This window comes from Vulpes vulpes, chromosome 15 (genome assembly GCF_048418805.1).
Source record: "Vulpes vulpes isolate BD-2025 chromosome 15, VulVul3, whole genome shotgun sequence".
NCBI lineage: Eukaryota > Metazoa > Chordata > Mammalia > Carnivora > Canidae > Vulpes > Vulpes vulpes.
Window position 1 is genome coordinate 87170529 of NC_132794.1, and position 26720 is coordinate 87197248.

Sequence of the window (26720 nt, forward strand, 5' to 3'; positions counted from 1 at the left end):
AGGATTCAGCTTTCACTGAAGCCCCAGAGCCCATCCTTGACCACGGAACAGGATATTCTGGGATAGGCGGCTCAAACCATCAGTTTTACAGAATCTCCTCTGAGACTGTTAGAGCCAGAGGGGACCTTACTCACACATGTCCTTCATCCTCCTGTTCAACCAATCAAGAGTCAGAGAAGCTGGGTGACTTGCCAAAAGATGCACAGCCATATAGGGACAAAATCCAGGCTGGAATTTGGGTCTCCTGACTCCTAATCCTCTCTATAATAGTGATATTAATAATAATAATAATAATACCTACTATTTAGGGCTGATATTGCTAATAATAATAATAATAATACCTATTATTTAGGGCTGCCCGGGTGGCTCAGCGGTTTAGCGCCGCCTTCATCCCCGGGCGTGATCCTGGAGACCCAGGATCGAGTCCCACGCAGGCTCCCTGCATGGAGCCTACTTCTCCCTCTGCCTGTGTCTCTGCCTCTCTCTCTCCTCTATGTGTATTCTCATGAATAAATAAATAAAATCTTTTTTTTAAAAAACCTACTATTTATCCAGCATTTACCTAGGGTCAGGTGTTATCCTGGACACAGTCCTTGCAACATTTATTTATTCACTCAACAAACATTTGCTGTACATCTTCTAGGTGCTGGGCACTGTTAGAGAAGGGAGTATGGTCATTAACAAGCCGGGCTCCTGTTTTCAAGTAGCCTACATTCTAGAGTGCACGAGGAAGCGCAGACCTCTGTCATCACGGACCTTTGCCCTCAGGGAGAAAACTGCTTTGAGAATGTTTAGTGGAGATAAATAAATATTTCATTATAGGGATTTAGATATCTCTAAACACATAATACTGAAGACATTCTAGACTTGATAGTAATTTATTTTAATTATATCTTGTCCAGCAGTTCGAGAGAGACCTCCGGCGTTATGCCTCTCATGAGCGGAAGATGATCCTGGATAACCATGCATTATATGACAAGACCAAGGTAGAGTTGTCTACCAACATGGGCTACTTCAATCCTCATCCCAATGGCGGGCTCCTTGAGCACTTTTCCTGACCTGATTTTAGTGCTCAGGTTCAGTTTCTTTTCCCTAAGTGTCCTGCTCCCACAGATCACAGTTAAGAGCAACTAGAAAGATTCTGATGGGAGCATGATTCCCACCTGGCCCAGAATGTACCTTAAGAGCTTTGGGCTCGATGATGATGAGCTTGCTGGGCCCTCAGAACCAGTACAGCAGTGAACATTAATTGAGTTTGGTCTACATTTGGTATTTTTAGTGAATAATTCCAAAGGAAACCAAGGATTTCCCCAAATCATAAATACCACTCAAGTACCCCTTAAATGTAATGAGCAGTAACATTTTAAGTGACCATGTAAGTCATTAATGAGAGTGTAGTGCAAGAGACAGAGCAAAAGAGATGTCCTGAAATGTAGATGGGCAATCAACTAGGCTCACTCTCCAGCTATATAACTCGGTATGCTAGCCTTACACTGGCCATGATCCAAATTCATGCCTCAGCAAAATGATAAATTACTGTATGAATTATGAAGAGTTAAATATTCATCTGTTAAATCTACAAGTTTACTCTTCCAAGTGGTCAAGGTCTACTGTTCTTACAGTGGTCAAGGACACTAAACTAAGCTCTGAGGGGAATAAGACACAAAATAACTAGAAGTAATGATCTTTATGCTCTAGGAACTTACAGTCTAACTGAGCTGTATTCAATTAGAGCTACCTCAGTTACAAGTCAGAAACCCAAACCAAGATGGCATGGCAAAAAAGGGGTCGTTGGCTTATATACTGCAGCATCTAGGGGTAATACCAACTTCAGGTGTGGCTGTATCCAGCTGCTAATGCAGATTTCCCTCAGTGTTGGTTTCATTCTCAGGCATGGTTTTCCTATGATTCTCATCCTTCAAGCTTGACATAGAAGAACCTCTTTCTTAATAGTTCTGACAAGAGTCCTAGGTGACATTCATTGGCCAGGCCTGGGCCATGTGCCCATCCCTGAACCCTTTACTGTGGCTCTGTTTGGTCTGGCTTGGATCATGTGGTAGCCCTCTTTGAAGATGGAATTAGGCCCACCTGATCCTCATGGACTGAGAGTAGGGAAAGGTGGTTTCCCAAAGAAAAAATCAAGGTGCTGCTGTCAGATGAGAGGGCTGTAGATGTTGGCAGGAAAGCCTCAAGCATGTGAGTGGAGGCAGATTCACATAACACAATTTAGGAATACTTACAAACTAACACATACTAAATAGTTTAACAACTGAGTACATCTTACATGCCCAACGCTGTGGGCATGTAAGGCAAGAAGGGATGAAAAAAGTGATGGTTGGTCTATAAGACATCATAGGGTGGGAGCCTGGGGGAGGTTGGGGTGGGGACAGAGGAAGGCCTGAAGGAGGACCCAACATATACAAGTATCCTATAATTGCTTCTCCTCATTACCTGGAGCAGCAGTGCATAATTCTGGCTGCACATGAGAGTTATCCAGAGCCTTTTTTTTAAAATCCAGAGCCTTTAAATAGATTGGTGGTAGAACCTCTCCTGAGATTCTAATTTCACTGGATTGGGGTGTAGCTCAGGCTTCAATGTTTTTTTAAAAGTTCCTTCAGGTGGTTCTAATGAATGACTGTGGTTACAGATCCACAGGAAAAATACCAAATGCCTGTAGGTAAATATGTAAGGCTGTTGTAATTTTACTTTAATCCATAAAATACCATATTTTTGGGTGGGAAAATGTAAAAATTACAGAAGTCAGTTAAGATAAAAAAAAAAAGAAGTCAGTTAAGACAGCTTTTTATACTCAGAAGCAGGGAATTATGTTTTGGTAATAGTTCATTCCGCCAAGACAATTTACCAGTAAAACTTTCACTATGTCAGCATTGAGATGTTTAAAAATATCTGAATGCACATATTTCTTTCTATACTTTCAGAAAATATTCCTCAAAGCAGAAAGTGAAGAAGAAATTTTTGCACATCTGGGATTGGATTACATTGAACCATGGGAAAGAAATGCCTAGAAAAAATTGTCAACTTTTTTTCAGCTTTTTTTTTAGGTTAAATAAATTATGCTTCATATTATAGGAAAGATGCCTTAGGAAAATATGAGATTCTTTAAGCCTTATTGAAATGCAGATTGCTTTCAGAAATAGTTTTGGAAACATGATAAGACACCACCTGGTAATGGATTATGCTCTAATAGGCCATTTGTATGACTGTTGCTTAGAATTCACAATGCATTTTTCCATAGAATTGATGTTGAAATTGGTGGCTTGTTTCCAGGGAGGCTCATCAAAGCCCACTTTTCCCACAGCGTAGCTGAAATACTGTATATCTGCAATAAAAATAGAAGGAAACAAGATGGTGGAGTCTTCTTTTTCACTCAATACTATAAAATATTCTAAATAAAAGTGTGACAAAATGAAAAAAAAGTGAAGAGTTTAAGATTTATCTTGAGGAGAGAAACAGGTTTAACGAGAAGATCAGAGATTCTAAGGGCATTGTGGGTGCCTTCTGGAGCTTTTGGAGGATGGAGTAACTCCTGATCCACTCTGCTCAGGTCATAGTCAGCTTCTTCTGTGTCCATGGAGCTGTTTCTCTGGGTGTCCCAGCACAAGGCCACACATGGATGTGTTCCCACTGCTTTCACTCAGTAATATAATTTCCTAAACTGGGCGCCTGGGTGGCTCAGTGGTTGAGCATCTGCCTTTGTCTCAGGTCATGATCCTGGGGTGCTGGGATAGAGTACCACACTGAGATCCCCCTAGGGAGCCTGCTTCTCCTTTTATATCTTTGCCTCTCTCTGTCTCTCATGAATAAAGAAACAAATAATCTTAAAAAAAAAAAAAAAAAAGACTTTGCCCCAGCCAAAGGAATATCTCCCCTGTTTTCTATCTCTGAGTCTCTCTCTGGATCTTAGTGGCCCTTTCTCTCTCAGGGAGGTGCTCTCTCTTGGTCTTTTCATCTTATGATACCCAAGGTAAGGGAGGCAGCTTTGAAAGTATGTGTTGGTAGGTGGCAGTAATTGATTGGGTTTGTAGAACCTGTTCTTAGGTATTTGAAGAAGAGGGGACATGTTGCTGAGCAATCAGAGGCCTTGTGTGAGAAAGAAATGCCTCCACAACATATCAAAGCAGAGTTGGTGGATGGATCCTGAGGTGCTATGGTCCCAGGTTCTCCCACTAGGAGACCCTGCTTGTTCAACAACAATGGCCCTCCGTGCATGAAGGAACCAGGACTCCTGGAAGCCTCCTCACAGAAGCAATGGTGAAGGTATGACCTGAGCCAGCTGGTGATGTCCACAGGCTTTCCCCAGATGGCAAGTAAATTGCTACTCAGCCTACCCTTCTGGTCCTGTGTTCATCTACTCAGTCCTCTTGCTCTCTCTTTCTAGAGAGTAGATTGGAGGCCTTTCTCTCTACTCATCAAGAGTATAGCCCTCATTTCTAATAATCTCCTGGAACTACCTTTGCCTTCATGCCACTCTATTTACCCTCAATACACACACACACACAGTCTATTTTAGAATTGCCTTCCTTAAATACTCTCTGATCACAGACACACATGGGAACAATGAATGACCCAGCTCTGTGCTATCCCAGTGCTCAGGGAACACATGACTCCCCATGATTTCTACTCTGAGATGTTCTGAAATAAGAAATTACTTCTCCTCATACATCCCCTTTAAGTTTTGTTTATATCCCAACTTGTACCACGCTGGCTCTGGCCAACCCTTCCCATGGAAACCAGGTATGATGGGGTTTTTGTTTGTTTGTTTTATTTTTTCTGAGAAAAGAGATATGGAAAAAGATAAAAAGACAAGACATGCAGCAATCAAGCCCCTTTCCCCAAATCATAAAGAAAAGCATAGGTCGAGAAGAGGATCGAAGGGCTCCTTCTGGATCTCACTTGGTGCTTCACTGCTTATTAAACAACAAGATCTGAGTGTTGGGATGAATCTTTAGCTCTGTCACCTACAGAGACAAATCAACCCAAAAGTTTTCCAGATCTGCAAATGAAATTTGGATTGGTTAAAAAGCAGCTTAGCATCTCTTCTCGCTCTGAGCGCGAATCCCTGGATTTTAGCTCCAGATCTGCTCCTTGACTGAACTGCATCATTCCAGGCTCAATCTGGGCATAAGCCACCACAATCCCCTCCTTCTCTCCATTTCGATGGTAGGACGGTAAGTGTCATGCATGGGCTCCTCGCTTCCTGCTACAGTCTTCACATATACATGGGCTCCTTCTGCTCCCATCAGATTCTTCTCATGTGTGGGTGATCTCCTAGGATTCTTGAGAAAACAAACAGGTTTTTCAAAAATAGAGCAAAGACTCCTGCTTCTGGCCAAACTGGAACAACAGCAACCAGATTTACCCTCCCACCTAAAACAACCAATAGTCAGAAAGAAAAAAAAAAAAAAAAACATTTAAAACAATAGTTTTTGGGCAGCCCCGGTGGCTCAGTGGTTTAGTGCTGCCTTCAGCCCAGAGCCTGATCCTGGAGACCTAGGATCGAGTCCCATGTCGGGCTCCCTGCATGGAGCCTGCTTCTCCCTCTATGTCTCTCTCTCTCTCTCTCTTTCTGTATCTCTCATGAGGAAATAAATAAAATCTTTTTAAAAAAATAAATAAAAAATAAAACAATAGTTTTCAAGACACTGGACATCAGGCAAGGAAGGATGCAATCCTTGAGAGAAAACAAATGAGGAAAGGCCTACAATTGCCAAGTTTAACACCTTGGCAGATCTTTTCTGCTACTCAGCTCTCTTTTGTTTAAATGTTAGCATGGTATTTCTTTTTCATTCCTTTTATCTTTAATCTATTAGTGTCTCTATATTTAACGTGAGTTTTTGCAGACAGTGTATAGCTGGATCTTGTTTTTATAGGCAAACTGATTTAAAATTTTGATTTTCATATCTCTGCCTTTTAGTTGGGATATTTAGATCACTTATGTGTAGTAAAGTCCTGATATGGTTGGGTTTCAATGTATCATTTTCCTATTTGTTTTCTATTTGTTCTGTCTGTTGCTACTTTTTAAGGGTTTTTTTTTTTTCTACCTTCTTCCACATAGATTTTTAGGAGCATCTTATTGGGTTCCATGGGAAAAAATATATTGGAATTTATACTGGAATTACATTTATCATATAGATTGATTTGAGGGTTTTTGACATCTTTATGCTCTTGAGACTTCCTATCCTGGAGCTTGGTATGTAACTCTCATTATTTAGGTCTTATTTAATATCTTTTACTAAAATTTTATTATTCTCCATAAGGAGATTACAGTTTTTATTAGACTTATTCCTTTGCATTTGACATATTTTTATTACCACTACAAAATGGTATTTTTTAAAATTACTTTTTCTAAGTGATTGTTATTACTTTTTAGAAGTGCACATTACTTTTGTATATTGATTTTATATCTAGGAAACTTCTTAAAATCTCTCAATTCTAATACTTTATCTGTAGATAATTAGCTTTTCTATGTAGATAATCATAACATCTGCAAATAATGAAGTTTTGTTTCTTCTTTCCCAGTCTTGTATTTCCACTTCTTTTTCTTCTCATTCTAGTCTTTACTGAGGTGTAATTGACAAAATTATAAGATGTTTAAAGAGTATGATGTGATTATTTGACATATATATACATTGTGAAAGGACTCCCCCTATAGAGTTAATTTCTACTTCTCTTTCTAATACTACTGCATTGACTAGAACCTAAAGCACAATATTGAATTACATTTAATATCGAATAGTATTGTATTCAATATTGAATATAGCGTTCTTGTTTTGTTTCTGATCTTAAAGAGAATTCACTAATATTTTACCTTTAGGTATGATGTTTGCTATAACTTTTTTTAAAAAGATGTCTTATTTCATGTTTCTACTCTGTTTTTGATTTGCTAAGAGTTCAAATCACAAATGGCCCTTCAATTTTTTTGGACTCTTTTCTCCTAATTGAGATGGTCACACAATTTTTCTCTTTTAATTTTTCAGTGAACTAAATAATGTTAAATGGATTTTCTAATATTAAATCAACCTTGAATTTCTATCCAGCCAATAAAAATATAGTGAGAACTTCCTTTATGCCTGAGCTTCATTGGGTTGCCTCTTTTCCACAGGTGTTCGCACTGTACTTCTCCTATACACAGAAGGCTTAAAAATCCTCAGCTTGCATGTATCAATGATATATAGTTATTTTCAAAAAAAATATTTATTTGAGAGAGACAGAGAGGGGTGAGAAGCAAAGGGGAGGAAGAGAGAGAGAGAGAAAGAAAAAGAGAGAGAGAGAAACTCAAGTAGACTCCTTGCTGAGCTCAGAACCTGATGCAGGGTTCAATCTCACCACCTTGAGATCATGACCTGAGCCAGAATCAAGAATCAGAGGCTTAACTGACTGAGCCACCCAGGGGCCCCCTTGATATACAGTGATTTTAACCCAGAGTTCTTACCTCAGCAATCTTGGGATTGTCAAAGATTTCTGAAATTTCACATGGCCTCTCACTTTCCTAAGTTGGTAAAAATAAATAAGAAAGGAAGAAAAGATGAAAGGTCACAGCATTTGCCCATGCTCATGATTAAAATCAGTGATTCTTAAACCTGCATGCACATCAGAATCACCAGAAAGCATTAAAAACAAACAAAACAAAGTAAGCAAACAGATAATAACTACCCCAAAAAAAAATCCATAAATGAGAAATACCATTGTATGTTACTTCAAAAATAGCCCAGGATTGATAGCAGGGAGAAGTGGGTGGGAGTAGAGATCAAGGAAGATTGGCCACATTTTGATAATTGGATTCATTATACTCTCTAGTATATATTTAAAATTTTCCACGCCACAGCTCTATTTTCCAGAGATACTAACTTAATTCATTTTGGTGATTGATATTTTTTGTAATAAAAATCTAGATGATTTTTAAAGTGCACTGAAGGTTAAGAAACTATGTCTTAAATAACACTACCAACAACCACAATACACCTTAATATGTTTAAAGTTTACAACTTGTCAACACATCTTTTTTTTTTTTTTTTTTTTTGTGCACCGTTCCTGGAGGTACTGCAATACCAGGTCGATGCGCGGAGTGGACGGAGCAAGCTCCTATTCCATCTCCCTGCTCCAAAAATCCATTTAATATATTGTCCTCGGATAGAGGACGTATCAGATATTAAACTGATAAGAACAGATACTACACTTGATCTTAGCCAAAAGGCCGAGAAGCAATCAACACATCTTTATAACCATGATCTCAGTCCATCCTCAGAACTTTGCCTACCTCCTAAAATAGGGAAGGTAGTTTTTATGACTCCTATTTTGGAGTAGAACTAACCAAGGCACAGAAAATGTGAAGTCACTTGCTTAGGATCACATAAATCATAAAGTGGCAGAGCCAGGGGTAAGAGCCTATTGTGTCTATCTCTCGTTGGTGCTTATCAATATGAGAACAATCAGGATCATTCATAAATACAGGATGGAATTAGAGCCCAGTGTCCACACAACACAGTTGTATTACAACCATGGAAATTTCTTGGACAATGTCTGGGTGGCCTTTGAATTCTCAGCATGGTCTCCAGAGCAATCCAGCATTTGAAGGGTTGGGGTTGGCAGATTCCCTTGTGACTGATGTGCGTTCAGATGTAGAGAAAGTGCAAAGATAAACAGAGCCACATACCTGTGGGCGTATCCCTACCATAGACACCTCAGTACCTGTTAGTCTCCTACCTTTCCTGAGATTGTCTCCACTCCCTTTATGAAGCTTAGGCCCTTTTTCCTTGACTTTAGAAAACACACCCACAGATGCGCATTTGCCATGATAATACATGTCCCTCTCCACTGCTACTTTTTGCCACCCCAAATACTATCCTTGTTGCCACAGATTTCCTAAAATGAAGGATGTGTGATAGATTGGCTCTGCTGGCATCTGAGATGAGTCTGAGATGGAAATTGAGGGGCAGGATGTCCACCATCATCTCCCTAGGAAACAGATTCAAATCCTGACACTCTCAGTCCAAGGCCAGTTCACTGAAATACTGATTCCTGCCAATACAGCCAAACCCAAAGAAGCTGCTCATCACCTCGGTGGATTCATTGCTGCTTCTTCTTCGGTGGATCAGCATAAATAGTAAAGCCACCAACAGGGCTGTGGCCACCAGGGACGGGATGCCTGCTGCTAATCCAAGAGAGGGCCCACAGTCCTGGCACACAGAGAAGGGCAGAGTCAGGTTTTCCAAGAATAAAGGAATAATTCAGTCGATTAAAAATAAGACAAAACAAAAACGTACACAACCTCTGAGTGTCATATACAAAATCAAAAGGTTAATAAGATACTGTGGAAAAAAATGTTTGCGGGATCCCTGGGTGGCGCAGCGGTTTGGCGCCTGCCTTTGGCTCAGGGCGTGATCCTGGAGACCCGGGATCGAATCCCACATCGGGCTCCCGGTGCATGGAGCCTGCTTCTCCCTCTGCCTGTGTGTCTGCCTCTCTCTCTCTCTCTCTCTCTCTCTCTCTCTGTGACTATCATAAATAAATTAAAAAAAAATTAAAAAAGAAAAAAATGTTTGCAATTTATATATGACAAATGACTCATGTCATAGGACTTAATCTACATAGTTTAAATCAATGGGAGAAGAGTGATAATCCAGTAGGAAAATGGGCAAATGATATGAACAGGCTCTTCCTAGGAACAGAAATACAGATGTCTCATCAACATAGCAAAAGCTGAGAAATAATTCAAGGCAAAGATTAGATACTATTTTAACCAGTTTGACAAAAAGTAAAAAGTTATATCCCACATCATTTTGATGCGGATCTTTACATTTATTTACACTATATCCATTAAGCAATCAATTTTAAAACTTCCACTTTGTTTTGATCTGAGTGGAAATAGCCACACTTGTCTACACCTAAATTTTCAGATTTGTATATTGTATGGAAATATCAAAGATAATCTGCAGAATCCCTATAACCACCCCAGGATCATGCCCTAAGCCAAAGGTAGATCCTCAACTGTTGAGCCCCCCAGGTGCCCCTCTCCCTCATTTTGAGGGCTAAATTGGTCAGAAGAGTAATTGTTAAGCCAGATTCTGGGCTTGGCAACAGTTCACGTATCGAACTCTAATCCTTAAAACATGAGTAGGAAATGGCTGGAGCATTGTTATTCCCATTTTATAAGTAACCAAACCAAGGTTCCATAATGTAGTGATATACTTACTGCTTCTTTCCCACCTGTAGCAGCTGGGGAGGAAGTCTGTGTGGAAAAAGAACATACATCTTAAAAAGCTCAAATCTACACAGTGCACATTATACAAGAGAGCCCATCAAAGGTTAAGCTATAATGACTAAAGCTCACCCTTTTGCTCAAGTTTCTTTTGAAAACAGATGACAACTGCCAAATAGAACCTTACTCGATTGCTTTCCAGTAAGAAGGAATGAAATCTGGCTATAAAGAGAGAATTCAGAAATTCAAATGATGTCTTTGTTACTCTACCTCTGGATTTACCATAAAACACTTTACAACTCAGAAAGGCTTTCATCTGTCCCTAGTCCCTATACCCTTTCCAGCATCCTTTGGGCCACTTGTCCACGTTGCTAGAAAGAAAACAAATATAAGAATTGGTGGAAGCAAGTTTCTTCAAGGGAGTCTTCCTTGTTTTCAAATACACGATGAAGCAAGTGGCTTCGGGGTTATCTGAAGTTGTGAATATCCATGAATACATGTGTCCAGTCCATATCTCCACTCAAGGGAGAGGGAATCAGATTTCACCCATTTATGAGATATTTCAGGTGAGAGTCTTCCATAGATCACTAAATCTCAAGGGACAAAGTTCTACATTCACCACTAGCCAGTATAAGCTACAGTAGGTGGGGTAAGAGCATGGGTCCCTGGCTCACATTTGCCTGGAACAAAATGGTAATTTCTCAACTCAAGCAAAGGAAGGGACGGCACCACTTCATCTGTAAAATCAGGATGTTAGTACCTACCTCTAGGGTGGTTAGGAGGATCCAGTGAGCATCAGAAGTATACGCTTCTGTTTTTCCCTTAAACTTGGCAAAGTTCTGGTCAGACCTGCTATTTACTTAATCTTCTCAACCTCAGGGAGCACATTGGAGTGCCCAGGGCCTGGGCTTTTACTTGTTGTATCTATCTTACAAAAAATGGAATAGATCTTAGACAACTTATTGGTCTTTTCCTAGGTTCCAGGGGTAACTATAAATCTAACATAAACTTGGGTGTTTGAATTCCAAGCCTAGGTCTCTTTCCCAAAGAACGCCCATCAGAGGAGGGATTTGTACTTAACTGATTACACTGTTGCCTAAATACAGACACACACACACACGCACACACACACACACACACTGCCCCCACCCACTCCAGGGGCACTTCAGGGCTGCCATCTGCCTAAAGTGTGCTATTCCTCAGGGTAGTGGGAAGAGTGGATATTGTTTCAGGTAAGACATTCTTGTCTGTAGAGTTCACTTGGGCTGGGTTTGGCAAGAAAAAAGAAAAGAAAGAAGAGAAAGAAAGGAAAGAAGGAAAGAAGGAAGGAAGAAGAGGAGCTAACTTTAAAGCTGCAGGGTGCCATGGGGAGCCCAAGTCCAGAGGGAATCTGGGTTCTCCAGGGATTGGAGCCATACCTCTTGGGACCTCTCTATCTCTCCTGAGCATCATAACCTTTCATGCGTGCTCTTCTCTGCCCATTTGCCCTTCTTTCTCTCTCCAGATGGATGTTTCTGCCCTGCTAACTGTACCAGCTAACAATTACAGAGAACTTACTAAGTACCAGGCTCTTCAAGTACTTTCCCTGTATTGGCTCATTTGTTCTTCGCAACAGCTAGTGAAGAAAAACAATAATGACCCCCATTTTACAGAGAAGAGAGAAGCACAGAGAAGTGAAGCAACGTGTGTGAGGTCACACAGCCCTAAGTGGTAAGTGCCCTAAGTGGTAGATCCAGGGTCTATGTTCTTAACCAGGTGCTAGCTACATTGCGTTCCAAGACCAAATGTAGCACACCAACCCAGTTTTTGTACTTGATGGTTCAGTATGGCTCAACAGAAACCGATTTACACATGCTCCCCTGTTCCAAACCCCCTGCAGACAGGCTCTGATGGGCCAGGTATTCACCTCTCCCTTATTTCCCGGGGCACTGGCATCTCTGGTCATTCAGGGGCACCAAAAGGAAGGGTTATTTATTTATTTTTCTAAGTTTCATTTATTTATTTTAGAGAGAGAGAGAGCAGGGGGAGGGGCAGAGGGAGAGAGAGAATCCTGAAGCAGCGTCCCCGCTGAGTGTGAAGCCTGACCCAGGGTGCAATCTCAGGACGCTGAGATTACGACCAAAGCTCATATCAAGAGCAGGCTGCTCAGGTGCCCCCAAAACAGAAGGGTTATGCAGTCAAATGTAACTGCCAGATAGGGTACTTGCCCAGGATATAGGACATGCAATGCTAAGACCAGGCAGTCCCAGACAAACTGGAATGGTTGGTTGCCTTACATAGGTTCAAAGGGAAGAAGGGACAGTGCCCAGAGAAATGGGCTATTAATAAAGGAGGCATTACACAAAGTGATGACTAGCATCACGAAGAGTTTCCCTCTCACCCCCACTCACCTCCACAGCCCTGAGCAATGCCTTCTTGTGAGTTACCCTCATAGGATAGGCCAAAAACCAGGATAAGACGAAACTGGGATCTCTACAGACCTACTCAATTAAGCAGGAACCATATGAGAAGGTCTTGATAGGTACAGAGAGGGATAGGGGAATTTGTATGAGGACAACAGTCAGAGGCTGAAGCAGAGAGCAGAGAGAGTAGGACAGGGTGATTCCAAAGGCAGGGCCCTTGCGGGATGGCAGAGTGGGTGCCAAGGGAGTCGAGGGACAGAGATCCAGGGTGGCCAGGAGTGGGTGCCAGAAGGCAGCAATGAGTCCAGGTTGCCCCTTTCCGTGCTCTCCAGGATGATGCCCCCATGTTCCAGTAAAAATGAACACTGGTGTATACATCCTCCAAATCAGGTAAATTCAATTTATTCTCTTTGAACAACAATGTAACTTATCAGAAAAATTTGGCAGAGCCAAACCCACTAAGAAACTGGGCCAGGAAAATGTCTGGCTCAATCATAACACCACTTCTGGGCAGAAAACCCCCCCTGGCTATGTTATCGCTATGCACAGAAGACAGAGAGCAGAAGACAGATCAGCTGTGGACTGGAACTACATGCCGTCAGCAACTACAATCTCCATCTGACTTGTAACTAAACACCATAGTCTAGAGCCATAAACTGTCGACCCAACAACACCCCTTCTAGAACATAAAGAAATCCTCTTAAATGAAGACAAGGATTTAGCTTTTTATTACAAAATTATTCCTAATTGTGGATAATCAATTAAAGAAATAATTCACTTAAAGGAATATCATGTAACATCCCCCAGTTATAGTTGTAAAGGCTGATAGAAAATATTTATCATAAAATCTATATTAAATAATATGTAGAGTAAGAACATAATAGCACAGAGACAACAAATGTCGAAATGTATGCAAAGTCAAACAGGACTAGAAGAAGAGACACCAATGTTTTCTGCTGATCAGAATTTAGGTGTGTTGATCTTTTTTCTCTAGTTTACTTTCAAAATGTTTATTTATAGCTTTTATAATTGAACAAAATTTGTCTCAGCACCTTCCCCCCAACTATTCAGAAGTGCCTTTGAAAATCTGCAATTCGGGGCATCTGGGTGGCTCAGTGGTTGAGGGGCTACCTTCGGCTCAGGTCATGATCCCTGGGTCTTGGGATCGAGCCCCACATTGGGCTCCCTGCTCAACACGAGCCTGCTTCTCCCTCTCCCTCTGCCTGCCGCTCTACCTACTTGTGCTTTCTCTGTCAAATAAACAAATTAAAAAATCTTAAAAAAAGAAAACCAGCAATTCATCCCTCAGCATGAGGCCCACGTGAAGGTGGGTGCTCCTCCTGCCCCTCCTCACCCCTAGGCAAGCATGCACCTGCCTGGAGACTAAGCCTGCAGAACTTACCGTGTTGGCTGGCAGTGTGAAGTTCAGTGAGAAACCCTGGAGGGGAGAAGCAAACATAAGCACTCTGGGAATGATCAGTCAGGCTCCTGACCCCTCTACCGACTGTCATGTACCCACGGGGGTCACAGGGAAATTCACTGATTCCACAGGCTCAGTCAGCCCCCAACCTCTGCTTCCAATCTTGGCCCCCAAAGAGGGAAGGAGCAGAGGAGGCTAGGGTCTTGAGTCCTTCCCCATATTAAGTCAGTCTTGCCTCTTCCCCCCCCAACCCCCACCCCCACCCAGATCCCCAGCCAGGGCCAGATAAAGGGGCCAGCCAGTGATTGCCTGGTGGGGTTCCAACCCATGGGCAGCAAAGACAGTATTAGAAATTCAGCAAAGGGCTGAAAGTTGTTTTTCCCCAGAACTCCTTTTAGGAAGGGAATTGTGGGAGTTAGAAGCTCTGGGTACTTTCTGCTTGAGGTAGGAAGTAAGACCCACGAGGGGCATGCTCCAGCAAGAACACCTGCTCCTAACCCCCTCCCCAGGAGAGAGAGCCTGAGAAGGACAAGGCTTCTGTGGGCGCTGAGTGTAAGGCACAGTTGCCAGGCTGGAGCAGAGCTGCTCGGGACAAGAGAAGAAAAAGTAACCCTCTGCACCCTCCCCTCAATCAGCACCCAGCCTCGCCTCTCCCCCAAATATGGAGGCAATATTGAAAGATCGTGAGCTCCATGGGGCACCAAATTGTTAGCCTGCCCAATCCTCCTGTGGCTCCTTCCTGCTCCCTGTGCTCATCTTCTGTCACTGCAGTTTGGGCTTGCCCATGCCAGTCTTTCCAGGCTGCTCTTTACTGAGACCAAGACCACCTTCTAGGACAATGTTAGAGCAAGAGGACTATCTGGGCCACCTTAGGCCTGTGTCTGCTTGCTCCAGGGACCTAACCACTGCCCATCCTGCTAGTATCAACCAAGCCCACAAATGCTGCAAGGACACTTGGTGGCCACTGTATTGAACACAGCTGCCCAGAGCCTTATCTCATCAGTGAATACTGAGTACTGATGTCAGCAGGCCCAAGACAAAGCTTCCTTTGGGGGGACAGCAGAAGAGGGGGGGCAGCAACAAGTGGGCCATTGCATGTGCTGTTTACCAATATCTGGATGACGAAGATTTTGGCCGATTTCAGAAAGACATTCCTATTTTGTAGAAATATGCTACAGTGCTCTCATGGAGAGAAAAACATCACATCAGTTTGGGTGGGGAGAATCTGCGGCAGTGTCCTTTAGAGAGGCAGCTGCGTGGGGTGGGGCAACACTGGGCTCGCAGTCACCTGATCTGGATTACCAGTCCAGACTCAGTCACTTAGTAACTGTGTGGCCTTGGAAAAGTGACTCTAAGTCTCTGGTCTCCATTTCCTCTCAGCAAATCTATTTTCCTGGGCTTAAAATAGGGATAATGTTAACTCACCCTGCCCATCTCATAGAAGAAGCCCAAAGGGAATAACATCTGTGATCGCCCCCTCCGAACTGTAAAATATTCCAGGTGTGTGGGGGAGTATGTGGTGGGGGAGTCACACCATGTCATGCTCCTCGTGGCTTGGTCAGCTCTGAGCAAGGCATAAGGAAACCACTTGGGAAGTTCTTATTGGATGGAGTTGCATGCATAGATTAGCAACATTCCAAGTACTGGAATTTGTTACAACACACTTATTGCTGGTCTAAGCACCATGCAATATCGACATAACTGTTCTGATGGCACATTAAGATCTCAGCGGCCAAGTGTCCTTTATTACAAACTTGCCATTTGTGAGGGGAGGAGGGAGAGACAGGTAGTTACTCACTGTTAAGGGGACACTGTGTGTCAGACACCGCATGCATAACCTCCCTGTAAAAGGAACATCCCTACATCGCGGGTGTGGGGACTCAGCAAGACAGGTTGCTAGTAAGTGGTCTGGGTCTGGTTAGATCACAGATCTTCCTAACTCCAAAGCCAGAATTCAACTCCTTTTCATAATCTATTTAATAAAGGAACCCCAGAAGCCTCTTTTAACTTAGCAAACTTCATTTGATTGAGTCGCACCCAAATATGTGTCTCAAGTCAGTAAGAAAATTGAAAAGTTCCGATGTAACTTGTGAGTATCTACGTGGCTGATGGCGTAATGGAAGGTGGACTGAGCAAATGAGGATAAAGGTGCATCACACCCACTGCTTCGACTGGGAAGTGAATTTAGCTGAAACATCTACTTTGTACCCTTGTTGTATGTGGAGTTTTAAAAACAAAACTTTAATGTTAAAATAAAAGATGAGATCGGCAAATAGTAGATGAGAATTGTTTTTAATGATTAGTATTTTGCAAATAGGAAAATAATAAAAAAAAACAAGCTCCTTGAAATCATAATACTGAGGGTACAGTCATATTCGTATTAGGAGATGTGAGCTTTAAACGCCTGGGGGTTATTTTTTATAGCGATAACAGAAGGGTAGGGTAAGAAAAGATGCTAGCCTACTCACCATTTCTGACAGCCTCCCAAGAACCTTCACCAAACACCACCCTCGGCGACCTCCTTTCTTGCTGGAGTTGTTGGCTTGTGTCTCAACATTTGTAGGAGCATCCAGCTGGGAGAGCAAGCGTGACAGGGCAAGGGGCGGCTCCATGAGAGCTCTGGCCAAGCCATTTATGGTCAGGGGAGTAGCCAAGTCATCTGCCCATCCTTCAGGGAGATGCTGTCCTGCTTCACAGCCACTATGGATGGCCTGGATCACCCATCCTCTTTGGGGGTTTTTTCTCTCCTTGCTTTCCAGGCTCCTTCCTCAGCTACATCTCCATTTCAGCAAAGAACCCATAGCTGGCTAGAGAACGTAGTGGTTTCTGTGGTGAGCAGCACTTTAGAAACAATGGGATCCACAGGCAGAGGCTGGCCGCACCCTCCCCCTCTGCAAGCTTCCCTGGTGACCACTGTCCCAGCAGCTGTGGGGGTCAGCACACCAACAGCATCAACACAGAGGATGCCTAGTGATGGCTGTTGGAGCCTGCTCTGTGTTTGAGGCAGGGCTGTAGCTGCCCTAGGGAACACATTCCCTGGTCAATGAGCTCCCTAGTGGGGATTTGGCCTCACCCCCCTTTCTGTTCTCACATTTTGAGAGGAGATCCTCCTAGAGTTGGAGGAAGACACGGACATGGATGCTTTATGTTTTTTATGAGGTCTTTGTTAGGAATTTGCCTCTTTGAAACAGTGAGGGAGCTGGAGTCCCATGCCAACAAACAACAGAATTATGACCAATAAATCTGATGACTTATATGAATGCACTCATCATGATTCAACAAATCTCTCTGACACTTTCTATATGTCAGGTGTTTTTCTGGGCATGGTTCTGGGCCTTGGTGATGAAGACAAATGAGACCCCAACTCTTGGGGAGTGTATGTTCCAACGAGGGCCGATAGACCCCAATCAGAATAAGTGAGACCCGCTACGAGAGGAGCAAAAGGAGTGATTGGAGTGACTGGGAAACAGTTGCTTTGAATGTCCCTGAGAGATGACACTTCAGATGTGTGTGAAAGAGAAGAGGTCCCAGGCAGAGGGAACAGCATATGCAAAGCTCCAGGGCTGAAGCAGACACAGACTGGAAGGAGGTCCATGTTCCTGAAGCAACATAAACTGGTGGTCACCAGAGGGGAAGAGGGGGATGGGTGAAACAGGTGAGGGGATTAAGAGGACACTTACTGTGATGACCACTGAGTCATGTACAGAATTGTTGAATGGCTTTATCCTACTCCTCAGACTAATATAATGCCATATGTTAACTGCACTGGAAAATAATTATTAATTTAAAAATGTCTTAACAACAACAAAAGGCAGAGTGAGTTAAAGCAGGAGCAGAGCAGGAGCTAATTGTTGTTGACAAAGATCACCTGGCTTCCCCGTGAAGCCTGGATCACAAGGGAAGGGTGTCAGCCCAGAGCCTGGCTGGCAGGGCAAAGGTGGTGGCTGCCCTGGGATTGGGAACAGTGGAAATGGAGAGTAGTGGATGGGCATGTGACTTACTGTGGAGGTTGAGGCAGTGAGTTTTGGCAGTGGAGTAAAATGTGCACAGGGAAGCTGACTCCTGGGTTTGGGGCTTGCTCACAGAGGGCACGGTGGCACCGTGTGTTTGGGCAGGTGACACTGGAAAAAATGGACTTGGGGCCCAGGGATCCAGGCACTAGGGTACTGTCTTGAGCGAGACCTAATTGGCCTGTGCTTCATGGGGCTTCCAGTTCCCAAAACTCCACAGTGATGCTGATGCCTACACTGATGTCCTAGTGTCTGGACATCACAGACACGGCTAAGTTCAGACAGGCCTGTGTGTAACGCCTTAGCTGCAATCATGGAAGCTGAGTGGTCTTAGGCAAGTAAAATAACGTCTTCTAGCCTCAGTCTCTATCAAATGGGGTTGATCAGGTTTACAGTGACTAGACTAGTGAAATCAGTACAAGTGGTACAACTTGTGCCTCTAACTTTGCTTGGTGGGCACAGACTCATACCTGGACCAGAGAGCTGGACCAAGGGACTCTAGTTCATGGCCCCCGCTCCCTCTGGATAAGGCTGTCTATGATGGGTAAGGCCAGTGAGGTCCTTTTTGACTCTGTTTGCTATACATCCACTGACCACCGCCCCTCCCTCCAACTGACAGGGTATTCCTTTAGGAGAATACTAGTGGTGCACTGGCCAAGTGTCTGGGCCCATTGTGGTTCTCTGGTCACAGGCGTGAAAATGGACTGTGATTAATTTAAGAAGGAGGAGAGAGACTCGATTGGCTTTGTATAGGAGATCTCACGGAAAGAAGAGAGGGCTAGGAAACTAAGTTCTGGGAAGGCAGGACGAGGTTGCTCCTGAGGCTTCAGTGGCAGAGACTCTTCCACATCTTCTCAGGATATCCTCCCTGGGGAAAATCTCAGCCCTTTTGCCCCTTGATCAAGACTTCAATTCCAGGAAGAGGAGCTAATCAGTCTGGCTCGGGTCATGTGCCCCAGGTGACCACGATTGGAACATAGGTGTTCTGCAAATGGAACATGGCACCATCACTCAAAGAAAAGGGAATGGGTGAAATAAGTGGTCCCTCTTCCTCTGGGAATTATCTTCTTAGAAACTATAGAAGGAATGCCCTTTAGTGGGTGAAGAGATGGAGGGCACCAACTCTGAGATTCTCTCATCATTTGTATCTTACCACCATTTAAATTGCCACACTTATGGTTTGCCAGGCAATAACTGGTCAGTTTAAAAACCTGGACCATTCTAAATGATAAATGGCCTTATTCTTGTTTTTGTTTTTTAAATCTCTATCTAAAATGCCAGTAGGGAAATAGTGATGAAGTAAAATGTTAAAACAAACAGAAAGATTCTGGTCATTTCCCTATCTATGAATGTCACGTGTGAGAGCCATTAGTGGGGTCTACCGGATATTTCTAGTTCATCTCATTCTTAGTCTGAAGTTAAGAGCAGCCATACAAGTTCCTTTGGCCAACGACATGGGAGTAGAAGTCATATAGCACTCTCGGGCAGTTGTAAGAGACAGTGTGTGATTTGTCATTCTTTCACTCTGCCATAGAAATCAGCAACGCTCCAGGTAGGAGCTGCTCCTTCATCCTAGTCCTGGTCACAGCTAATGTGGAAGAGCTCGCAGACACCAGAAATAAACATGCAGTATGAACAAGAAATAAGCCTTTCCTATGTAATTTTGCATATGTGGGGGTTGTTTTTTGATGCAGCATAAACCCCTTTACCCTGACTGACCCATCAAGCATTCATACCCTTGTCCCATTGGGGTCCATCCTTTAGGTACTGGTAAAGGCAAAAAGAAAAGTCCTAAAACCTTGACACTCCCCATGCAGCACAACACAGTTGCATAAACCGTTCTGCATTTAGAGCGCTTTGCATTGAGACCGAACTGAGTGCTTAAAACAAAAAACATGATTCCTTACTACCCTTCCCTGAGATAGCCACAAAATTCTAAACATCCTCCAAAGTCTCCCTAACTGTCCTTGATTAGATGGAACCTCGGTCCTCGGGTTAAAAATGACCCTGTATCAAGGAAATAAGTGAGATACTCAATTTGCTATATTTGAAGAGGGCTTATTCAAAGGACTATTTATAACAGTCCTCCTTGGGGGATAACGTAGTGCCCCAGGATTACACCAGCTGAGTGTCATTACCACCCCTAGGCCTGAAGGGGGGAGCAGGAGTGGCTGGCAGTGCCCAGAGAAAGAGGGCCACCTTAGAGGAGCTGTGATCATCAGTTTTAGATGCCAGCTGAGGTCCTCAGCACACAAACAGGTGGAAACGAATACAGAGAGGTGCTGAGGGACAAACGAATGGTGTCCACCACACTAGCACTGTCACCACGGCAACCAGTTCCACAACAAGTATGTGCTCGGATTTCCAGCCTGTTTGGATTCAAGAAAGGGGACAGCTTTGAAGTCATCTTTAGCTTTGCTCCTGACCTTCTGGGTCCCATAGGGAGCTCTGTTCTGGACCAGGTACTCACCAGAGACTAGAAAGCCACTGAGAAGATCCCCCTTTCTGTGTCCTCAAGTCTTGTGGCATTAGCTCATTGGAAATTATCGAAATCATCACCAAGAGGACCACTCTCATCTGAACTAGTAACACAAACCCCGGACACATCCAGAAATCCACATTCTTTAATGAAACAATTCTTTCTAGACAGACATGTTAGCCCCTCTCCACTTTCTCTTGGAAACTAACATTTCATGAAATGTAAAATTACACAAAATAAAAAGTACAATATATTTGTTGATAGCACTCGAAACAGTTTTTCTTTTTTAAAAAGAAACCTTTTAGGCATTGGGGATTATTTTTCAGAAGTTCGGTCTACCAAGGAAACTTGTAAAACAAGGGAGCTGAAGCCAAGGGAACATTTGTTCTCAAACTGAACAACAGCACCACGAATTATTTGAGATTCATCCCAATGGACCATATCGACAGCAAATCCCAGCATGAATTCGCTAGTTAATAGGGATTTACAAACGATTGAAACAGGCGGAGCTAAACAGGTTTAAGTTACTTCCAGACCCTCACCCTGCCCTGGGATTCAGGCTCTAGCTTCTGACAGACCAAATCACATGAGGATGGGACCAGGCCGACGACCCAGACTCCAAATACTTCATCAGGTCATCAAGGTAATTCTGTGAACCTAACTGGTCTTGGAGCTCTGTGACACCTCCAAAGCCCAGCAGCCAGTGAACGGACAGAGCAGGCTAGAGCGAGGTCTCCCCTGGGAGGAGCTTCGGCAGGGGACCTGGGTCTTCCCTCCAAGTGGACCATATCTTCCGAAGCCAGAGCATCGATCCCCCCCTCGAGTGAGCTTCTAGGGGAGCAGTCTGGCCAGACCCAGCTGAATCAGGGCTTGTCTTGCCTGGAGTGCGTCACTCACACCAGGCCTAGATACAGGTTTTCAAAGGCGTCCCATTGTTTCAAGTTGGCCAAGTTGTGTGTTTTTGAGAATAATCATACAAAAGAGATAAAAAAATAAGTACCATTGTTTCATGAGGGTGGCCAGTGTTGAGTCTGTTTCTGACTCTCTCCCGCATTTCCATGGAATTTGTTGATTTTATTCAGGCTTTTTAAAGGTCGAAACTATAGAATTTTCGTCTCATAGCCACCTCATGTATTCTGGTTTCAGTTTCAACATTGACAGATATGATTAAACAAAGTAAAACCTGAGAAAATACAAAAATCTAAGAGATGGGATTCACCTTAGCAGGCCGGGTGAACCACAGACAAGGTGCTCCAGTAGCTGAGTCTAAACGCCCCTGGGGCAGGGACTGGGATGTGTCACAATACGAGAATGCAAGCCAAATCTCCATCCAGGGCCAAGAGAGGACTTGGCAAAGGAGACATGTAAAATGCAGGGCTGGTCCAGGAGGGCCTGCTCAATAAAGCTACGGTCAGTGGGTTGGCATTTGTCACACTGCATTGATTAAGGCTCTGACAGCTGATCCTTTACATACGTACATATATACAGACATATATTATTATTAACAATAATACTTTGAATTCTCTTTTGTTTTAAGGAAAAAAATATTTCCATGCATTTCTTCTACCTTTCTTTGTATTATCCTTTGTTTTATTCCCAGCAATCATTTTAATTAGACATAGTCCTTTGAGGGCATATTCTGATCTTTAAAAAATATAACTTTTAAGCTTTTACAAATGCTTTGTTTAAAATGATGTTGCTTTATCCCAAAGGAATTCTGGTGCTTGGGAGCTATCTTGGGTCTCACGGAAAACACTCTCGTGTGCTGTCCTGTACTCAATACCAACCAAACAGGACTTACAGTTATGTAAACATTATTTAAAAATTATTCCAACATAAATACTCTTTTAAAGCTAACATACCACAGCTTTTAGCTCATAATGCCCATAGATGCCTTAATGAAATGCCATTCAAAACTACCTCACTGTTTAAAGTACACCTGGAGATTCTAAAATTATGTAAACAACATCCTCTACACTTCTCTAGAACAAGTGCCAAGTGTGGTAAATTCTGATTGCAAGTTGGTGATTGAATACTAATTAGCCTGAACGAAGTTACCAACGCACTCTTTGACCTGATTGGTGACAGGAAGTTAGTCACAGGTTGACTTATGCCACAGAGGATGATTCTTACATGACGTATAATTAACCAGTTTTCAACAATGTTCACCCTGTGAGGGACCCGAACTGGTCCTTCATAGGCTGTCTTTGCACATCTTGCAAATGCAGTTTGAATCAGTTGTCAAGAAGTCAAGGTCAACCACAGCAAGTGCCTCTAAACCTGGAGGACAAAATGGTTTCCTAAGCCCATGGAATCCCACGCATAGGTGGAGTCTTCTAAAGTCAGCCAGGAAAGGAGTATGAGGAGGAGCCAGGATGTTTTCTTCTCGGCAAACTGGGGACTCTCATGAGCGAATGTGTTGCTGGAATTCATAGTGGATGTCTCCGCCTCCTAATGCAATGAGGTATGGGGGAAGCCCAACGTGGCAAGGAGAGCCAATGACACAGAGAGAGGGCTTGATGTCTACTAGCCTGGTGATAATGATGATGCTGAGGCTCCAGCTCTCTCTCTGTACACTGCTTCCTGCAAGTCCTTTTTCAGTTCTGACATCCATATTCTCAGGTTTCCTGATTGACATGTCCCTGGCACACAGAAAGCAAAAGTCTCCAGCCACAGCTGTGAGTAACAAATCAGCCATGGCCAAGCTTCTATCCTCACCGCTCAATGTAGACAGAAGACAGCCCAAGTCTCTGGGACACCATCACGTTGCCTGGCACCTACAGAAGTACATCCCGAAATAGAGGAATGACCAACCCAAGGACTGGCCTTTTGCCCCATAGGAGCAAGGGACAAGGAGAATGAGGATGACCAGGCATAGCATTAGTGGTTAAGTGACTTCAAAACTTCAATCTTCTTTAAAAGTCCGTGACTGATAACATTGTAGCCAGAATCAAAGAAACATCTTTCCACCTCCGGGGTGGCCAAACTTCACACCAGATACGAGTTCCTTCAAGACCAGATTTTGAGTTTGTGTTTGAGAAAAATACTCTACACTGGTTTAGGCAGATTCACAAGGTGCTATTGTCATAAACAAACAAACAAACAAACATTCTCAGTTCCAGTCTTTCACCAACATCGATGTTACTTCTTCATGTGCAGGGCATCCTGGAACTTGGTGCTGGTGTATCGGGCGTGAAAGCCTTTCTTGTTGATGGTGTCATCCGTGTGGAATTGAATCATTAGAGAATCTCCTGCAGAGTAGATCTCTTCCAGTGGCTGAGGAAAGGGCAAAAGAAAACCAGGGGGACATTAGGTCATTTGGCTGTGGTTGGAGTTTTAAATACAGAGGATGAGACAAAAGTTACATGAGAACGCAAGCAGGAAGCAGGCCGGCGTGGCCATGAGGTGTCCCTGGCACCAGAGACCGAAGTGCATCAACTCTTTCCTTTTCACACGAAAACATTGCCAGTTCTGCTCCAGAGAGCTCCCCGGCCCTACTTTTTCAGAGACAATTCTAGACACACAGCTCATATAGAATCTATTGGTTATGCAGGTGGACTAGCACTGCTCTGAGCACTTTCAGATCTTACCTCATGCAAGCTTTATAAGGTGGATGCTATCTCCATTTAATACTTAAGGAAACTGACACTCAAATTGACACAATTAGGAAGGTCCTTCTGGCTGTAAAGTCTGTGTCGCCCATTACCTAGCTCCAGGGTCACCCTCGGGATATATCTCCCAGTGGACCAAACACCGAAGCCCATGCTTTCAGCCTATGTCCTGTCCAGGGGCAAAACATGGTGCAGAGCCTCTATGTTTATCACAAAGTTTTTGCCAAGGGGTTAATGAAGGGGAGCCAGGTTCTGAGGCTGCTGTCTTCCAGGGCTCAGGGGGACCTAACCGGGCTTCCCACACACCCCATTGCTCTGGACTTTCCAAGGTTTTCCTCTGCACATGGGCCCCACCGTCCAAAAGATTTTATCAAAGGTGTGGTATTGGTTATGTCACACTTTGTCATCCTTTCTTCTTCGGGAGAGTGAGTAAAGATGATGGGAAATCATTCAGAGACCTATATAAATGCATTTTGAGGTTCTGATCATCACGAGGAGCACTAGTGACTGCAAAATGAGCTTATGTGAATTCATCCAACAGCAAAGAAGCTTGTGCCATCAGTCCCAGAGGCAGAAACAGGAGAGGACAGGGGCCCAGTGGGAGCAATGCCCAGCATGGTGCAGCCAAAGAGTGTGACCAGGAGCCTGGACTGGCTGGTCCACACACTTGCACTGGGTGCCAGCTGTGTGCCAGGTTCTAGGTCAGGTGTTGTGGAAATAGTGAAAAAACAGGCCTGTCCTATCCGGGGTAGGTGACTGACGAGAGAGGAGACAATGAGAAAAAAAGGACAAAAACCTGGAGCATAACTCTGTGTTTACAGTAAGATTTGTAATTTCTGTAAGTAATTGGAGTTGCCTGGGGAGAGAACTGTGAATATATGGGATAGACAAAAGCATGATTTAAAACAATTTTTCAAGCCTCAAACCAAATAAAAATGACCTTGGAGGCGGCGGGCAGGGAGCCCTTTGCAAAAATAGGAAAATCCTCAGGGAAAGCCTCGTACACAGCCCACATCAGTAGGGAGCCCTCCGGATCTGGTCCCAGGCCGCCTCCCCACCTCCTCAGCAGAGCTCCAGCAGCTGGGGACGCCGCCGGCCGCTGCGAACCAGTGGCAGGGGCAGCTGGATGCACACCTGCCCAGGTGTGTCACGCTCTGCAGCTCGCGCTTCGCCCCGCGCCCCCCGCGCCCCCCGCGCCCCCCTCACCCCGGAGCCGCAGAAGCGGCCGAGCCTGGGCGCTGTGCTGTCGTAGCCGTCGTACGCCTCCATGTAGTCGTAGCCGCAGTCCGCCTCCTCCTCCACCTCGAAGATGCGGAATATCAGCTCCACGCCGTAGCCGTCCTCCGCCACGATCACCCAGGCACAGCGGGCCTGGCTCGGGTAGTTGTTGTCTCCAAACTGGGCGTGCGAGTACAGCTCCTTGGTCTGCACCTCGGCCTTCAGCCGGCCCCCGCACTCTGGAGCGGGGAGAGCGCCGCCGTGTCCCGGGGCACGCAGACCCGTGCGCCGCCCCCGCCCCGGCCCCGGCCTCCCGGCCCCCGCCTCCCGGCCCCCGCCTCCCGTCCGCACGCGCTCCTGCCGGCCAGCTTCCGCCGCGAGCCCCGCGCGCCCGCAGGAGAGTCTGGCAGGTTGCATCATCCCATTTTACAGAGGAGTCAACAGAGGCCGGTAGGTCTGAGTTTCAGGGCTTGCCAGCCAAGGTTCTGTGGTCCTGGATTGGGTCACGCGAGGCCTCTGGGGAGTACCTGAGCAGGCTAGGAGGGAAGCTGGCGGGCTGGATCTTTGCCGCTTAATTCCCTGGAAGCGCTGGAAGCACCAGAGACGGGCGCAGCCGCGCGAGCCCTTCGTACTCACTGTAATTTGGGACTGTTGCCAGCAGAGGGCACCAAAAGCCCATCAGAGCTGCGGGTAGACTCGCAAACCTGGAAACCAGGTTACAGACCCACTCGCTCCTACATCTGACAATGCTGACTTTGAGGCTCCTGGGGGTGTCGCAAGTGAGCCGAGCCTCATACTTGGGGCTTGGATACTGGAGCGCTGACTTCTGAGTTTGGGACTAAGACTGTAATTCCGGTTGGCCTGAGTCCCACACTATCTTGTCTAGGCCACTAGAGTCCACAGCCTGTCCTCAATGTGCTCCACGCCCCCCAGGGGCTGAGCTCCCCAGGCTGTGGCTTCTGTGTTGTCCACTAACACTCTCAGGCCCAGCTGGCCCCAGTCCTGCCCACTGCCAGCTTTTTACCCCCATGTGCTCTTGCTTAGAATTTCTTCCAGGTCTGAGCTGTCTTTGGGGAATTTCAAGTCCCTGAGACTTGACGTGGGTGGTAATGAAATGGGTACAGAGCAGGGCAGGATGCTTTCTATTCACCTTGCCAGATCCCCTCTCCATTCTTCCCCACCTGCTTTGGGGCCCCGGGAGGCTGACCTCTAGCTGCACATGCGCAAGACCCCTGGCCCTCTGCCTTCTAGTTTGGGTTCAGCCATGGGAAACACCAGCAGATCCAAGAGGGAGGAGACCGGTTGGGGTAGTTAGTTCCAAGCTCCCTCCCTGCCTGGTCACCACAGGTTGTGTTGGTGGT

At 44.7% G+C, this 26720-nt stretch overlaps 3 protein-coding genes and 1 non-coding gene across 5 annotated transcripts in view; 1 reads left to right on the plus strand and 3 right to left on the minus strand.

Annotated features, from left to right (window-relative positions):
* DNTT (DNA nucleotidylexotransferase) overlaps window positions 1-3365 on the plus strand; it is a 188798-nt gene extending 185433 nt beyond the window's left edge. The window contains exons 14-15 of one of the 2 annotated variants that reach the window (XM_072739647.1): window positions 906-986; window positions 2940-3365. In XM_072739647.1, coding sequence (XP_072595748.1) covers window positions 906-986; window positions 2940-3026 — 168 coding nt within the window. In that variant the 3' untranslated portion in view covers window positions 3027-3365. Of the gene's footprint in view, window positions 1-902; window positions 987-2939 lie in introns of both variants that reach the window. The other variant, XM_072739646.1, reaches the window with a different exon arrangement.
* Window positions 3366-4761: 1396 nt separating this feature from the next.
* OPALIN (oligodendrocytic myelin paranodal and inner loop protein) lies at window positions 4762-16956 on the minus strand. Its single transcript, XM_025991255.2, has 6 exons — window positions 16510-16956; window positions 14024-14059; window positions 10214-10249; window positions 9078-9197; window positions 7454-7510; window positions 4762-5297 (listed from the first exon to the last, which is right to left on the minus strand). The coding sequence occupies exons 1-6, from the start codon at window positions 16651-16653 to the stop codon at window positions 5121-5123; spliced, it is 570 nt and encodes a 189-aa protein (XP_025847040.2). The 5' UTR covers window positions 16654-16956; the 3' UTR covers window positions 4762-5120.
* LOC112918216 (U2 spliceosomal RNA) lies at window positions 8037-8227 on the minus strand. The gene has a single exon (XR_003234642.2). It is a non-coding gene; the product is annotated as a U2 spliceosomal RNA (small nuclear RNA).
* A 3701-nt stretch (window positions 16957-20657) lies between the features above and the next one.
* Window positions 20658-26720, minus strand: part of TLL2 (tolloid like 2) — a 121352-nt gene continuing 115289 nt past the window's right edge. The window contains exons 20-21 of the mRNA XM_072739652.1: window positions 25348-25598; window positions 20658-23806 (exon numbers count right to left, since the gene is read on the minus strand). Coding sequence (XP_072595753.1) covers window positions 23672-23806; window positions 25348-25598 — 386 coding nt within the window. The 3' untranslated portion in view covers window positions 20658-23671. The remainder of the gene's footprint in view (window positions 23807-25347; window positions 25599-26720) is intronic.